Source organism: Anoplopoma fimbria, chromosome 19, assembly GCF_027596085.1.
Source record: "Anoplopoma fimbria isolate UVic2021 breed Golden Eagle Sablefish chromosome 19, Afim_UVic_2022, whole genome shotgun sequence".
Classification (NCBI taxonomy): domain Eukaryota; kingdom Metazoa; phylum Chordata; class Actinopteri; order Perciformes; family Anoplopomatidae; genus Anoplopoma; species Anoplopoma fimbria.
In genome coordinates this window covers 4,546,881-4,565,186 of record NC_072467.1, presented here as the reverse complement: position 1 = coordinate 4,565,186, position 18,306 = coordinate 4,546,881, and the positions used below count along the sequence as shown (strand labels likewise).

At 40.8% G+C, this 18,306-nt stretch overlaps 1 protein-coding gene across 1 annotated transcript in view; it reads left to right on the top strand.

The window, feature by feature from the left end:
* The window catches only part of shank3a (SH3 and multiple ankyrin repeat domains 3a), a 137,963-nt gene that overhangs the window by 75,173 nt on the left and 44,484 nt on the right, over positions 1–18,306 (top strand). The window contains 2 exon segments of the mRNA XM_054619772.1: positions 1,319–1,341; positions 1,344–1,499. Of these exon segments, the coding sequence (XP_054475747.1) occupies positions 1,319–1,341; positions 1,344–1,499 (179 nt within the window).

The window sequence follows — 18,306 nt, the reverse complement described above, 5'->3', positions numbered from 1 at the left end:
ATGCAACTTACAGCGTGGTGGCAAAGTACCACAGTGATGAATGAAGACTAGGCGGAGCTCTGTCGCTGCTGTATTAGAAATAACCGCCAGAGAGAGAAGGAGAGGGAGAGAGTGAAGATGCAATGCGAAGAAAATGCTGAGGAGGAGAGGGATAAGAGGGTGAAATGGAAGTGAGAGAATGGGAGAAACAAGGATGGGATTCAAGGCAAGGGGAAAGAGGGAGGAGTAACAATTAAACCAAATGGGCTGGAGCTTTTTGCCCCCCGCCCCACTGCACACAAGCACACACACACACACACATACATACTCTTACAGCCTGCCTCCGGGAGCCATGGCGAATGCACGCTTGCAGGCAGACAGGCAGCAGGAGATCAATCGTGCTCTGGGACTAGTGTGTGTATGTGAGTGTCAGCGATGCGTTAGCACCATGCTGGTGGTGGCGTATGCCATGCTAGCGGAGGTGCAATGTTAGCAGGAGTGGAGGGGGCTGTCTGTGTATGTGCCTGTGCGCACGGCTACAATGCACATAGAGGGCTTGTGGTGTGTGAGTGTGAGCGAGCCGTCAAAGGGTAGGGGAGCCACGGAGAGCAGCAGCAGCCTCAGCAGCAGCAGCAGCAGCATTGTAGGAGTGTGTGTGAGTGTGAGTGTGAGTGAGCGAGCGTGTGCATGTGAGGGGTGGAGGGGAGAGGAGAGGAGAGGCAGACGCGGCGGGACTCCCAGGAGAAGGAGCGGGAGTCGGGGAGCAGACCCAGCCTCTCTCCTCCACAGCTGGGGTACCAGGACTCAAGGACGAGGCAGGATCTGTAACCCAGCTTGGAGCAGCTGGAACTGGGGGACTCACAGGGATCACTCCCCCTCTCTGGAGGGGGCTTCTTCTGGAGCCCCAACTCAGGATGTGTTTGACTAAGGGGGGCTTCCAGACGGATCTGACAGACCCACACAGAGAAGGACACAGTGCAGTCCCTCTTATCGTGAAACATTTTTTGCTTCTACCTCGGTTAGGATGCGGGGGAGAGGGGAGAGATAGAAGGAGAGGGTAAAAGGAAGCAAAAAGGGTATTGTCTGTGCTATTGAAGAAGGAAGAGAGTGAATAAGAGGAGGAGGAGAGAGTGGTTGGGAGAAGTGCACTCCCCTCTCATGACTCTCCCATGGAACACTGATTGTTAACTGTTGATCGACAGGCACTTGGACTTGTGAATGAATCCCTCCCTGGCCAGCGTCACCAGGTTGCTGTCCCGCTGACAACCATGTCGGTGACCACAGGCTTCAGTTACCAGCTCCCTGGAATCACCACAGTAACATATGTGTTTGTTTACAGCCCTGGCTCAGTGCAGAGAGACCCAAGCCCCCTCATCACACGCCTCCGGCACTGACGGGCCCCCGTGGGCCCAAACGTAAACTCTACAGTGCTGTCCCGGGACGTACCTTCATTGTGGTCAAGCCCTACACGCCACAAGGGGAGGGAGAGATCCAACTCAACCGAGGAGAGAGAGTCAAAGGTAGGTTGTCAGCTATTGTTCGTGTACATGTTTCATTGCCTCACTTAACCTAACTCTGTAAGCTACTGCTTCTGGACTATGCTGCTGTTAATATTCTGTATTTCATCACTACTAGTTATGTTTAGGATCTCTTCAAAGTTTGTGGCTACATGCGGCTCTCATGTCAGTGATGGGTTAGTTGCAGAATAAAAGAGCAGACGTTCTTGTGCTCTCATACATCTTGGATACAAAGCATACCATTACTTCACTATGTTTTTTGGCTGCAAAGCAGTTGTGTAATCACTCAACCTGGAAGTCATTTCGGTGTTGTTTGAGCTTGACATGGTGAATTGTCATTTCATCCATTTGTAAATGTGCTGTTTTCTGCTTTACACAGAGGTGCAGTGGCTTCGCTTTCATGTGTTTGTGTGTGTGCTTTTGTCTCTCCATCAACGCTTCACTCAAGACTATGACTGTAATGACGTAGAAGGTAAACTCCATAATATTCTTCTCACCCTGTACCTCTCCCATACACCTCAGTGTCTCTACACTACACCTACAGTGTAGCAATTAGTTCCTGGCCCTGTTTGAATCCACTTGAGATATGTGTGCAATCTCAGTATAAATCTGTGATTACTTCAAGGAGAGGGCATGCAAATTCAAACGGGTCCCGTGTGCTGTTGGTTGTTGGTATGCATACACACCCTCTGTCCTTCTTCCCCCTGAACATATAACTGCTTTTGTCCCTCCTCTTATCACCTGTCCACAGACACCCAGCTTCACATTGACCCCACACCCTACATCCTGCCACTTCACATACATCACCATGGATCAAACTCACATTAGCCTAATGGAAACAGTTCCCTCTTGTCCTCAGAAAGGCCGGAGAGAGAGAGCTGTCGCACTCATGCTGAGACCTCTCATGTTCCTTTCAGATCTACAGAGGCACAGGAAGTACAGATTAAGGGTCAATTTGGAATTTCAATTTGGATTTTTTGCAAACAACCTCACACACAAATATTCTTATCTCTCTCTCCCTCTTTCTCAGAAACTTTCAGTAGTAAACAACACACAACCACTAGTCTTAACCCACTAACAAGAACCCTACTCTCTGCCTGGATACATACTGAAGTATTCCCACCCATTTCTACAGTAGATGTTTTCTATATTCCAGCTTCTCTGACCTTAAAAACGTTTAATAGTAGCCCTTCTCCTATATGCTTTGATGTCTCATCTTTATAGTATTGTGTCTGTTTTATGGAAACACACCTGCCATTTACACAGGAATTAATAATACAGATGATAAATAATTCAGATTCAGCAATTCAGACTCATGTTTTTGCTGAACAAAACCAAGTGATACAGCATTGTCTGAAAACAGTGATGCATACTGATGTTGACACAAATGTTATCGGAAATGTGATGACTCAACAGCAGCCAGTATGCCACCATCTACTGAATGGATCTGCTGTCACAGGCTTTTCTGTCGGTGCAGCTGAATCCATAACCCTGCCACTAATGTGAACACACAGTGTTTTGCTGTTCTTCCACGTTGGCCATGTAGGAAACAAGCTTACAGTCACATGGCTGCCAGCACCATGGCCCAGCCAAGTAAACCATCTGGCTGTGATATGCAACACTGGCCATCAGCACCATTACTGTGTTGCATTCACTATGCTTCTGTAGTCCTGGGATGTAGTTTGAGAAATACGTCACTGATGTCAACTGGTTGTTGAACATCTTTAAGCCCCTGCAGTTCAGGTTCTATGTGTAAGGTTTGTTAAGGTAACCAAAATCTGTTTAATGCATGTAATCCTAGCAGGGAATGACCAATCCTTGTGCACAGAGGCTAGGCCTGAAAAGCCACTTCCTATAAGGATGGATGACCCTTGGTTTGATAAAAAAAAAAAGGCATTTCATCTCATCTGCATTCATAAATGGATGAGTTTCTAATAGTAATAGGGCTCATTTGCAATGGAGGACAAGAGGCGGCTGAAAGAGAGAGGAGACGATAGGAGGATTTATTTATTTATATTTTCATGTCTCAGCCTCTTGAATAAGGTGACGAGCGAATCAAAAAACATCTTCACCTTTAGGGCAATTGAAAGAGACCTTCACTTACATGTGAGCGTGTGAATGTTTATGTAAGTGAAGTAAATATAACATAAGTATTTGTACCCTGAAGCTAACTCTGATACTGCTTCAGACTAAAAATATGTTGATGATTCAGTTATAGTTAGATAATCAGGCTCTATAACCCCCCAAACACAAACAGATATATACACAGTCACTCATACACTCATCTCTGTCTTCCGGTTACTGTTCCCACACCTTTTTAATCACCAGCCATACCACAGGAGCATCTTTCTAATGAGATCAGACTGGGTAAATCTCGCTAAATTATTTGTCTGGTTGTATTTGTAAGTGTCTGTGTGTGTGTCGTGTGTTAGCATCTATACCTACAAGCATTAGCATAAATGTCTATTAGCTCACCTGTTAGTAGGACAGATTGGTGGCCAGGAATATTGTATGCTGTACAGAGAGAGATGTGTCGCCCTGTGTAGGTTAATGAAGACCATTGATTTAGTTCTAGCACATTCCTTGTCAAGTGTGTTGATAGCTTAGCCATTTTTAACAAAAGATTCTGGAAGATTTAGGAATTGCACAATAAAAAGATTTCTTGTTTTCTTGTAGTTGTAGTGATGGACGACAATCTTGACTCAGATGGTAAATAGCGTAAAGCATTATAGCAAAGCTTCACATAGCGCTTCGTTCGAAGTCTTGATATTCTGATTATTAGTTGGCTGTTGCTTACTGCAATTTGAGTAGAAAACAAGAGCAAGCTGTTTAAACAGCTTCATTTTGCAGCTGTTGAGTGCTTTTAAATTCCAAACTCCATTTTACGTAAACTGAAGGGTCTTTTTACACAGCATTACTATATTCTTGCAGTGTACAAAAAAGCCAGCTAACATTAAAAACTCCTTTTAGTCATTTCCTGTTAAGATTCCCCATAAAAATGATCAGAATTATCCAGTATGTAATCTATGCTGTAGCGGTATTGAGGTTTATTGAAAAAATATTTGTGAGAGTGCATGCAAATTCTAAGGGCTAGTCAGTCAAGTCAATCTTTAAGAATCACAGGCACAGACTTATAAGAGCAAATCAGAATCAGATTTGAGTGCAATCCTGATCATGCGCACATATGTTGAGACTGTTTTGGCAGCTATTAAGCACTTGAGATTGTGTGGATCTGCATTTAAAGTTCAACTTCAGCCAAATTCTGGCAATTCAACTGATCCCCGTATCGCCAGTTGCATTTTTGCCACACCTATTCAGAAAATAATATCATTCTGAATTTAGCTAAAATTCAGGATTCAAGATTCAAAAATGTTTATTTTATATCACAAAATGAAGGAGAATTGTCTGGGGCTCACAAACAACATAAAAACCCACAGCCATAAAAGACCCACATGAAATTGCATTAAAAAGCAAATGTTCTTAATAGTTGTATTGTTATTTTCTGTTTGAACCGTTGTTTTTTTTTTAATCCTACATAGAGTTGGATCCGATCTCAGTTAACCCAACCATTGACTATGAGGCTCACCAGATTACTTTGGGCAGCATTCAGCTAAGTGGTGACAATAGTCCTCACATATAAATGTTTTTCTTAAAATAGTTCTAATAACTTTCTCTGTTAAAATTTAAAAAACGACCTCTGGTTCAAAAATTCCACACGACTTAACAAAGACACTTTGATATAAAGCTAGTAAATACATTTAAATTAAATTGGCTCTTAAAAGGACCCTGCCATTAGGACTGTATATAAAATAGATACTTTGCAAACAATGTATATGTGATATTATTCATTTAGTGTTTACACAATTTGATTTTTTTATGAAAATACAGTTACTGTGCTTTATATACATTTGGTGATTTGCTACTAAAGAATGCTACTGTCTCAGCTTTTATTTTGAAAGTAGAGGGTAGTTTTAACAAGATGACCATTCACTTCCAGGTCAAATAGCACTGGTGACTCTGCTCTCAGTTTGAGTTTGTGCTCAGGGGATTTAGAGTGCCACATGTGAGCATGCAGCTTTGATCATTACGAGTGTGAGAATACCTATTGCTGCTCAAATACATATAATATGGAATTATTTTGTTCAAATCATCTGTTGAACTCACAATTCTTTCCTCCCTCTCAAAGATTGACTTGCATACTGAGTAAACTCCAATGTCTTTTTGCTCTCTCATATATTTTGTTTTCTGCATAAAGTGGTAACATACAGTATGTTGTGGTGGGATAGTGCTAGTAACTTAACTGTAGATAGCAATAACTATATTTAGGTTCAACAAAAGGATTCGATTCATGTGTCTACTTGTACCATTTACAGTAATAACATATTTGCTCTAAAATGAAAACTTTTTTATGATTTATGTATTAATTTATGTGATGCCTTGTAGCTGAAAACCACTATAATGAAGACGATGACGATTATGCCAATGACATTAATGATGATGAACATGAAGGTAAAATTTATATTTTTTCTTTTTTAATTTTGAGAGAAGGATGACAATGTGGTTACAACTAAAAATCATCAAGGAGACCGTTATTTTCCATTCGGTTATCACAAAACGATGATGTGAATATTTCAGGCTTGTGTAGTGACTACAGTGACTGAGAACCTTCAAGCTTATTTTCAAGTTTATAACTTTGATCTACACTGTTAAAATTCGGGAAAAATAACATAAGATTGAGATAATTTGTATGGGGAGGGAAGACGTATATGGTTCTCAAAATGTCAGGTGATTCCACATTTTCATCCTTCATTTTCCCTTACACTAGCAAAAGATGCACATATGACCCCCATGAATAACAGTAGATGGGCCTTAAACATATGTTTAGTTTCAGTCCCTGAATCAAATGCTACATTACTGTAGTGTTTTAGTGAAACCAGTTTCTCCTCCACAAAGAAGAACTGCTCGGAAAAACACTCAGTCTTTACTCAGTGATTGTCAGTCCATTGGTCTGCTGTCTGAAATCAATGTCTCTAGACAGCCTTCGTCTAGACAAACAGCCCCGCTGTCCGCCATTTAACAGGGTCATCCACATTCAGCTCTCCAAGCAGACTCTTAGTCTCATGTAATGAGATGTGTTTGTCCTTCCTCACTCACCGACTGCCACTGGACCACAAAACTAGCATGCACTTAGTATCATGGGGTGTTTAAAGGTTTCTATTTGTGTGTGTCTTCTTATGTCAGTGATGGTAGTTCAAAGATATTGATGGTTCCAAAACGATCAGATTTTGTGGTCTGTCTGTGTGCACATGTGTGTATCTGGTCATAGCTGTGTGTTTGTGTGTTTGATGATCCCTTTTGTACACTCCATTAACAGGTCGCCTGGCCCATGCCCCCACCCCCTTGCACCCCCCCTCTATACTCATTCCCCGCTCACCCCTGTGTTTGTTTCGACTCTTCCCCTTCATTGATGTAATCTGATCTCATCATGCGGATGGACATCTCTTGAAAGGCCACTTACTATCACCATGGTAACAAACAGGGACACATGCCACTGTAACCTGGTCAAGCTTTTTGCAAACTTGTGACCCCATACACACCCACACTTGTGGATACAGACACATTCACACACATGCACACCCTTGCTGAAAGTCAACACTAAATTGCAGGTGCAATGGCAACACAGAGGGACACAACAACATATTCAAAGGAACAGATGTGTGTCTCAACATGCTGGTTCCCCCACTGGGAGCATTAACTGCACGCTTAGGACATCCTTCTCCTCAACAAGGTGACACATTTAAGAGCATGCTTTTGTAACAATGTATTACATCTCTCACACACAATCACACACACACACACACACACCACATACACCTTCTCCAAACGCCATTATAAATCTTTCAGACAGCCATGAAAATGAAACCAGCGCAAGTAACGTTGAGATTAGACATTCACAAACATGATTAATGGGGTTTAGCCGCACCCAGTGTGTGCAGAATATTAACACCGCTATGGGCAGCGGAGGATACCTGGACCAGCTATACGACACAAACATACACACATATACTGGGTTTTCATGGATTATTCCAGGTCTACTTTCACACAGGCTCTGAAAGCAGCTGATACTGCTGTTGTGATCTCTGGGAACACACCCAGCAGCTCAGCCATTCTCTAATGCTGGCACACTGATCACATCTCAAAGAACTGCAAAAGCTTTCTGTTGAACCCATTGTCTGAAGATATGCTCCTCATCCCATGTACTTAATTGTCTCCAACAATAGCTACACATATATGTACATTGACGTCTATGTGTGTTTTGATCTAGGTCAAAAGCCAGTAGATTATACAATTGAAGCACTGCACAATATAAATTTACCCACAAAGCTTGCTATTGTTAAGACTAAAATGCATATTCATCTGTCCGTTACCAAGCAACAGGTGCTAAGTGCCTAAAAGCTCTGACATGTAATTGTAAGACAGAAATAAGAAATGATCAAATTGTGTCTTTTAGTAAGTAAAAAATAAATATATATCATTTGGTGCTAAGAAACAACATTCTTTTAGAAATATAATTCTCCATTTTATCTTTTTATCCACTGCTTGCGAATCAGGTTGGATAAGAGCCTTTGTGCCAAGTGTTGGATTTAGACTAAATTTGTTAGTGTCCCACAGTGAGCTTGGGTTGAATTAGCGGTAATTAGACTTCCTCTCTGTTTCGTCGTAGCGTGAAGTGTATCATGTGTGTGCGTATGTGTGGGTATTTTTGTGTATATACAAGTATGAGCATCACTCTATTGTTGTTTGCATCATGAAGTGTTTATGTGAGGCGTGCATGTGTGTAAATTTATAAGTGTATGTCTGCACAGTGTAAGTTATTGCCTCCCACAAGTTAGATAAACAGCATAATTCAAGTATTCAGCAGCCAGCTGTCCTAATATCCAAGGCACATATGAGAGAATTGTCTCTGTTTTTCTCTGCCCATGTTCTGTCTGACTCTTTTACTTTCTTATAAACCTGTCAGCAAGTGCAAAATATATGCACTTATTTTTTGTACACTACGCTAAAACAGGTTAGGTGGTCTTCCACTCATTTTCTTGCACTTCATTAACACAAGTGTGACAGAACTTAGAGGCGTAGCTATCGAATGTTTGTGGTGATTTTGATGCATGTGTGTGTCTAAAGAAGAACCCTCCTGACCTGTCTTTGTTGCATGTAGAAACCAGATATCCACAGGGCAAGACACTGTAGCACATGAGACTTTGGCTGTGGCTTTTTGATATGATTTTAAAGATGGCATTATTAAGCCACTGAATTGTCCAGATGTTGACTTGTCAATAAAGATAAACAAAGTTGTTTTGGTCCAAATAATGGTGTTCTAGATGTCATTTTGACAATGGTCCCATCCTTTTCTAAGAATCTATTTTTCAGGTGTATATATTTTGATATATATATATTGACTGCCAAACTATGTTTGCTGTTTTCACTTCAGGTAATAAAACTAGAAATTAAATTGACTAAAAACCACAGGAAATTTTACTAAATTCCTGTAATTACCAAGATATTCTCACACAGTAAGCAGAAAGGACAAACTTGAAGGCTCTCCATACGATAGACAGAGCAATAATATAGCAGCAAACAACTATTGTGCAATGTAAACATAAAGTGAAGTAATGGCAACCTGAGCAGAGAATGAAGTCCCTCTTTCTGATTCGTAATCTGAGTTTGTGTGCTTTGTTTACATACAGCGGGTAAAATAAGTATTGAAACGTCACCATTTTTCTCAGTAAATATATTTCTAAAGGTGCTATTGACATGACATTTTCACCAGATGTCAGTAACAACCCAAGTAATCCATACCTACAAAGAAAACCAAACAAATAAGTTCAGAAATTAAGTTATGTGTAATAAAATGGAATGACACAGGGAAAAAGTATTGAACACATGAAGAAAGGGAGGTGCAAAAAGGCATGGAAAGCCAAGACACCAGCTGAAATCTATCAGTAATTAGAAAGCAATCATGCCCCTTGTCAGTGCAAATTAATATCAGCTGGTTCAGTCCCAACTGATGGCCTATAAAAAGGTGTCTCATTACCAAGGTGTCACACAAGAAACATCTCATGATGGGTAAAAGCAAACAGCTCTCTCAAGACCGTCGCAACCTTATTGTTGCAAAACATACTGATGGCTTTGGTTACAGAAGGATTTCTAAACTTCTGAATGTTCCAGTGAGCACTGTTGGGGCCATAATACGGAAGTGGAAAGAACATAATTTCACCATAAACCGGCCACGACCAGGTGCTCCTCTCAAGATTTCTGACAGAGGAGTGAAAAGAATTATCAGAAGAGTTGTCCAGGAGCCAAGGATCACTTGTGGAGAGCTTCAGAAAGACCTGGAATTAGCAGGTACAATTGTTTCAAAGAAAACAATAAGTAATGCACTCAACCGCCATGGCCTGTATGCACGCTCACCACGCAAGACTCCATTGCTGAAGAAAAAGCATGTTGAAGCTCGTTTAAAGTTTGCTGCACAACATTAAGACAAGCCTGTGAAATACTGGGAGAATACAGTCTGGTCAGATGAGACCAAAATTGAACTCTTTGGATGCCATAATACACACCATGTTTGGAGGTCAAATGGCACTGCACATCACCCCAAAAACACCATACCAACAGTGAAGTTTGGAGGTGGGAACATCATGGTGTGGGGCTGTTTTTCACTGGCAAACTTCATATAATTGAAGGAAGGATGAATGGAAAAATGTACCAAGACATTCTTGATAAAAATCTGCTGCCATCTACCAGGATGATGAAGATGAAACGAGGGTGGACATTTCAGCAAGACAATGATCCCAAACACACAGCCAAGGAAACTCAATTGGTTTCAGAGAAAGAAAATAAAGCTGCTAGAATGGCCCAGCCATTCACCTGACTTGAATCCAATCGAAAATCTATGGAAAGAACTAAAGATCAGAGTTCATAGAAGAGGCCCACGGAACCTTCAAGATTTGAAGACTGTTTGTGTGGAAGAATGGGCCAGAATCACACCTGAGCAATGCATGCGACGAGTTTCTCCATACAGGAGGCGTCTTGAAGCTGTCATTACCAACAAAGGCTTTTGTACAAAGTATTAAATAAATTTCAGTAAGCGTGTTCAATACTTTTTCCCTGTGTCATTCCATTTTATTACAAATAACTTAATTTCTGAACTTCTTTGTTTTGTTTTCTTTGTATGTATGGATTACTTGGGTTGTTACCGATATCTGGTGAAAATGTCATGTCAATAGCACCTTTAGAAATATATTTACTGAGAAAAATGGTGACGTGTTCAATACTTACTTTACCCGCTGTAGCTGGGCCATCCATGCCTCAATGTATAGCTCATGGCCGTCACTTTGCACTGCGCTCATATGGAAGTTTAAGCTGACAACGCTGTTGTGAACGTCAATGTTATCGCGGTAGAGTAGCACCCACCCTTTGGTTCCCCCTCAAGTTAACAGCACTGTTACCATTGTTTGCACTGTTAGTGCCGTGAGCATTGTTTGCTGCTTCCACCGACTCAACCCTCGCCATGTTGAGAGCCGTGTTGAGGGAAAAGATATTCTCTGAACGTTCGGTTAAAAGCATGTACACTGTATTCCTAAAATAACCTTCCTTAAGGCTGTATATATAACAATAATAGCACCCTTTTTACGCATGTTCTTATATTTCTAAGCTGTCTCCCAAAAGCATACTTACTTTATAACTGATCAAACATGTCAACTACCTGCTAGCTACCCCCATAAGGTTAATGTTTTGATCCTCCTTAATGTTATTAGAATTGTTAAATACATACATACATGAAATTTGACCTCTGCATTGAACCCATCCTAAGCATTTAGGAGCAGTTGGCTGCTGTGAAGCCGCCGTAAAGCAACCTGGTGTTCAGTGTCTCTCTCAAGGACACCGTCTTTGAAGCAGGGATTGAACTGCCAACCTTGTGGTCAAAGGATGGCTCCTTAGATACCATACACAGATGTGGAATTGTAGCCACAAGAGAGATTAATAAAAATGTATCATGCTTAAAAATAATATTTCAAATATATTACTATCTGTTGATAATATGTCCTCATGCCTCTCAGCAACCCACACAAAGAAACCCTGAGAGACCACAAAGATGTTTAATAGTGTAGTGCAGTCTGCATGGGGGCATTTCGGGAAAGAATGTGTTAGGAGAGATTGAGTGTCCTATGTTCCCAAGAAGAAATTAGTGTTATCACAGTATGGACCTGAGGCTAGTTGGGTTATTAACAGATTTCACTCGTTGGTCATTCATAACAGCGTTCCAAGGTGCGTTTGTGCGTGTGCATTTGTGTGTGTGTTTTTGATACTGGACATTGTCACAAGCCCAAGGCAAGGACATTGATGTCACAGCTAACCTTCTAGCTGTCCAATCAGAGTAGCAGTGGGGTGCAAAGTCCCGCCCACGCACCTACCTGCTCCCTGCTGAACACACCACCTGTTCCCCTATTACACTCTCATCCTCTTAGGTTTTTTTTAAATATATTTTTGTTTTCCAAACATGCCTATACGGTGCATCCTAGCTCACAGGATCATCCCACACTTACCCCTTCATTGAAATTTAAACTCATGCCTGCTTTACATACATGTAATTCACTGAGGTGTAGTCTCACACAAAATGCTAATTAGAAACACGGCACAAACAACAGTTGCAGAGCTGATCAGTATATGAATAAACATGAACAGGAAAACTGCTGCATAAACAGAAGCCGTTGACTGACGCAGATACATATTCATCAGAAACACTGATATGCTTTTGATTTACAGTCACTCTATCATGTAAAATGTGAAGCACACTGTTTGAGTTGGACACGGTGAGGACAGGGTTAAACTGACAGAGTGACTCCAGCTGGTTGTTAACAACAGGCTTTTTATGTCCTGCACAGTGACAACCCACTTTGCAGTCATAGGTGTGAAATTACGCATGCAAAGGTCATGTCCTCAACCGGTAATGTCAGGTAGAGTCGCTTTATACACATTTTTTAAAACCTTGTGTCCTGACCTCTTCTTGTTGAGCTCTTGCTCCAAATACACGCAGATTCTCCCTGAAATATAAAAACATTCAAAAAAGAACAGACTCATTTTACTTTGAGATTATCCTTGTTTTTATTGTCCTTGAATTTAACCCCATGACCACTCGCTAAACCAAACTATCCCTTGCAGCCACATGCAATTTCAGTTAAAAGGCATTTTGTCATGTGATAATATGACAGTATAAACATCATCATTTATGTGACAACATGACTCGTCAATCAAACGATTAGGTGTGCCAATAATACCTCAACAACAAACAATCTATCACTGATCTATTAACAGTCAAGAGACAATCAATGGTTGGTCTACAGCTAATCAATCACTGGCATACTCTGATGGAAAACTCCACTATATTCTCTTTCTTGCTGTTCAGTGTAACAGGTGATAAGATCCGGATATTATTTTGTCATATCAGTTTGTGTCCATGTTTAATGTAGTCTTTAATTAATATATTAATGATAACCCGCTGTTGTATTTAACATAGTTTGTTTCTATTTAGGGGTCATCAGAACCAGGGTTACATGTGATATTGTCCTGGACTACGAAAAAAAAAGACATTCTGAGTCAGTTCTATTTTTGTCTCCACCTGCGGGATGACACAGTAGGAGAGAAAGAATGAGACATAGAATAAAAAGCAAGTGAGAATGAAAGAAGAGGAGTATCATGTAGCCCTCAAGCCTGGGAAGGAGGGAGGGAGGGAGGGAGGGAGGGGGAGGGGAAGAGATGAGCACAGAAGAGGGATCCCTCCGAGTCAGCCTTGGAGTTTTCCTCCCTTCTCTCTTCCTCTGCCTCCTCCCACTATAATTTACAACACTCCCGCCTCCTCGTTTTTCCTTTTTGTCTGAAGCCTTCTTCCTTTGACTTTGCTGTCATTCACACAAAAAAGCCATTGAGCATTGTTATGATATATTTCTTGTTTTTTCTTAAACTTGTCAAATCTTTACTTATTTTACTCTCGCTCTCTCTCGCTCTCGCTCTCCCCCTCCCATCCGACTCTCTCTCTCAGTTGAATACTGATGAGCACGGGACTGCACCACTCCCTCGCCCTCTTCTAAGTAAAAGAAGTCCAATGAGGACGAACATGCAGCAAACCACAGCACACATTTGACTCAGAGCAGTGTGACATTCCCTCTTGCTTCTTATTTATTGACTCTCTACTTCATCCAGTCTTGTATCTACTCTGTGGTCCACTCGCCCTTTTCCACATCACCTTCTTAATTGCCAGCCACCTCTACTTATACTTTTGCATGACCACCTCCATCCTTGTCCTTAAATCTAATTGCCTTACCTATTCATCTTATCTATTTTTGTATAACCTGTGGACTATATAATATTCAATCTATATGATTCCATATGTTCTCTGTTCTCTCCCCAGAGCATTAGCATGTATTCTACTCATATATTATAGGTAATGATGACCGTCCCTGTTGCACCACTGTACATAGTCATCCCCCTTCCTCTCCCTTGTAGTGTGTGTGTGTGTGTGTGTGTGGCGTGTGTTAGCGTGTCTCTGGTTGTGTCCCCCTTGTTTCATAAAGATGCAACTCTGCTGCCTCTCTATTACACTCAATTGAACTGAGGTTTAATAAAGAGTGGATGGATCCAAATCTAATAACAGCTCCACTCTGGTTATTGGAATGCTCTCCACTCTCACCTTCACACACTTAATGTCAAGCACACACACACACACACACACACACACACACACACACACACACACACACACACACACACACACACACACACACACACACACACACACACACACACACACACACACACACACAGGGCTATGTAGGCTGAGATATATACTTACTCTTTATTCAGAAAAGCCTTACTCAGCAAGTACCTGTAATACCTAATACCTGACATGTCATTAAACTTACTGTACATCACATGCAAACACACACACAATAGCACAATTGTTTTCAGTGAAGCATCATAACCAAGATTTTGATGGAAAATAATGGGATTCTCACAGGGGGTTCTGGAGGGCAATCCATTTTATATATATATATATATAAATCATATCATTGGAAATAATCCAAATACTTTTAAGACTTAAACAATCCTTATTGTCTTTAACTTCGACATAAATGGTTGGTTAAATTCACTTGAGTTTGAGGTTTTTCAATGTTTCTCTATACTGTTATGTTGACATTATCCAACTGTGGATTATGGCTGCTGGAAATGTGTAGTAAATCACTTTTAATGTGTTTATTTTGGATATATAATTGAATAAATGTATGTTTGACTAAATACCACAGTTAAATAATGAAAAGGCAAGTGTCATATCATTTTTGTAGAGCAGTTAAATGGAACACTTCAAAGTAATATGCAACAGCTAGAGAGACAAATTTAAGAGGCAGCACTCCACAATGGCACCATGAAGCGGCACATCTACTTTCATTCAGCAGTTAAGAATTAACTAGTTGCACAATTGGATCAAGTTTCACCCCAATATCTTCTTTTCCTCCTTTAATATTGCTATATCTCAATATTTCCATTTGGTATGTGAATTATGACATCAATGATGCACAGCTTCCCTGTGTTTCTTACAGCAAATCCAACGTGCAGAGAGCCTATCGTAGAATATTATGGAAATCAAGTTGTGTTTTGGCTTTGGCAAGTCTTCCATGGCATCCCTGTCTGAATCAGTTTGAGTGCATCAGTGGCAGAAAGCCATCAGCCTCTCTCAGCATAGCTGCATCCTTTCTTGTCTATTTCTGCAGGCAAATACAGGAGTTTGATGCATCCACTGTTACCTGTGAAAAATAAGTTAATGTGTTCTAAAAAAGACTGCGCCTTCCCTCACCAGCTATCACAAATGTATTCATTCATGGGAGTTGCCCTCACTCTTTACTAGTACACACATGTGTGTGTCTATTTGTTCGTTGCTTGGAATAAAAAGAAACAAAGAGGACGTGAGATGGAGAAAGAAAATGAATGACTCAACTCAAAGCAATAGAGCATAGCAAAGCAAGAATTAAAATGAGCTCAATTCATCGTCACACACACACACACACACACACACACACACACACACACACACACACACACACACACACACACACACACACACACACACACACACACACTCGAGCAGGGGTACATTGGAGCTTGCAGGCAGGGTGTGTGAGGAGTATAAATAGCTCTGCATCCTCACTGATGCTATTTTTAAACCAGGAGCCTTGACTGAGTTAACCAAGGGCAAAACTCAGAAGAAACACACACACACACTCACACACACACACACACACACACACACACACACACACACACACACACACAGAACAATACTGTTCCAGACTTTTCGCGAGACAGCAGACTTCTTGGACACTCATGAATAACTGGGCGCCTGTTGCAACATAGCTCTTTCCCTTTGTCAGCTGTGTCTGTCTTTAGCTGGCTCTCATCTCTCTTTGTCATTGCTGACTATAAGCCTCTTTCTGTCACATTCGTTCCCTTTGTTTCATTCTCTTGGGCTCTCTATTATGCAACAGTACTCTCCTTTCTGGCCAGATTTCATGCTTTGTTTGTATTTTATTTATATATAAATTCAGAACTTTCCATTAATGGCCCAGTGAGATGTTTTTCAATTCATAATGAGAACATGCTGTGGATTTCTACGAGCCCGTACAATACAGCATGTTGGGCAGTGTTACTGAAGTCCTCGTGCACGGCATACAGAATATATGTACCAGAGCAGTTATTTGTCATTTTGTGCATAGTTCAGTCTGTGAAAGGATAAATGTGTGAGTATGTCTGTGCACTGACGTTGATGAATGTCGTGAGTAATTAAGCAGTATTAAAACACTGCGATACTTGAAGTAATAAGGTATGCCCCCCACCTTTTTACAGAAAATAAACAAGTAAACAAAATACTCATGATATAAGTCACTTCTGAATTCTACATCAATTAAGTTTTTTTTGTGACATTAGGTCAGCCTACACATCAGATTTTGGGGTTTTTTAGAATCTGTGAAGCAGAGCAAGAGGTGAAAGATTGTTTCAGCAAACTATTTGAGGGTAGCCTCACACTTATTTGCCAATGATGGCATCAGTTTGATGAGCAATAAAAACATGGATTTAGGTTTAGTTGCAAAGCCAAACAGCACCGCTGGCAGAATATAACAAACTGAAAAAAGACAATCCAATTATTAATCAAGAAATAACACTAAATCCTCAACTCAGATTTCATGATCATGACCGCCCTGGTCCATATTGTACAATATTCCAGCTCAATACATCCAGCCTGTTGCAGAATCATTCCCAGACAAATGTTTATTGTTCTAGAGGAAGCACAAATAGTGGCTTCTTGGGGTATAACCATGTGGGCGAAGGTTTGTGTGTGTTCATGTGTGACTGTGTGTATGAATGCATGTCAACATATGCTGTGTGTTTGCACCCACTAGTTTACCTGTGGAGGTAATTATGAATCAGTTTGGCAGGTCACTGCTTCTAGTGATACAGTCGAGATAGGCCCAACCTCTGAATGTCTAATGTCCAGCTGAGGTGTTGATTGGCCTTTGTACTGAACTGTTGTTTACTAAAGCCCCAATAGACCTCCATAGACAGTGAATAGAATGGTATTTATTGTTTTGCAGCGAAGCAACTCTTCTAAAAGGCAGTCTACAGTGTTTGCATGAAGCTGAGCCCTACCTACTTTATTAAAGTGTATTTATTTTCCTGTTCGAGATCAGCTGTCATGCATTATTTTGTTACGTGTAATTATGAGGACAGATGACTTCCATTAGAGAAATAATTGCATTTTTCATTTTGACCCAGAGTTCTGGTTCTTGAGCTGTTTTCCAAAAAAACTAAAATTTAGTCAAAAAGGAAAATGACCATTCAGTATGAGTATCAGGTACTTGCAAACACAATTTAACTGCCCTTGCCTGCCCTTTGCATCAAAATTCTACAGCTTGGTTATTTCCTTGGTTATAGAAAGCACACATCAAAATCTCATTTGGCCATGAAATCACTTCCAGCTTCCGTCACCAAGTCTGTTGTGTCAACCTGCCCCTGACAGATCTAATCATAGTCTTGAAACACAGAAGACTATACTGGCAGTGTTTGAGTGGGGACTTTGTTACATGGCAGATGCTAAAATGAAAAATATCACCATCAGCAAAAGTTATCAAGCCCATCCAATTTGTAGGAGAAATTGAAAAGCTAATAGTCAAATTACTCTTTTCTTTATTGGACTTTCTTCACGCAAAGTGACCAGTGATCTTTCTACCACTCAGCTAGAAATACTTTATCACAAAATGTGACTCAACAACATTCCTGAATGAGCAAATCTAGTTGTCTGAAGTTTCCAGTGGTTGCATACTGCTGCCAATTAGAAACCACAGCCTGTGCTTTTTCACATGCAGCTGCATCTACAAAGCTCAGGAGTGACTGCTTTGTAATGTTCTTGCAAACTTGCACAGTTTGTTTTTTCATTTGATCATTTTACTGATGGCAGGCCTTTTCCCACTACTATCTACAACTGTAGCTCTCAAACATGGCAGTGGTCCCAAAGCAGTCTGGTTGGACCAAAACATTAACACAGCACACATATTGTAAATCGCCCTGCACAGTCATGCACTGTTTGAGGTCCTTCCTGCCACTTGGCTCCTGTGAGCCCACATCTGAGTCACAGGGACAGTTGTCATGCCAACACATTGATGGCAAGCAACAAAACAGAGAGGTAGGAAGTTAGAGGCTACTGACA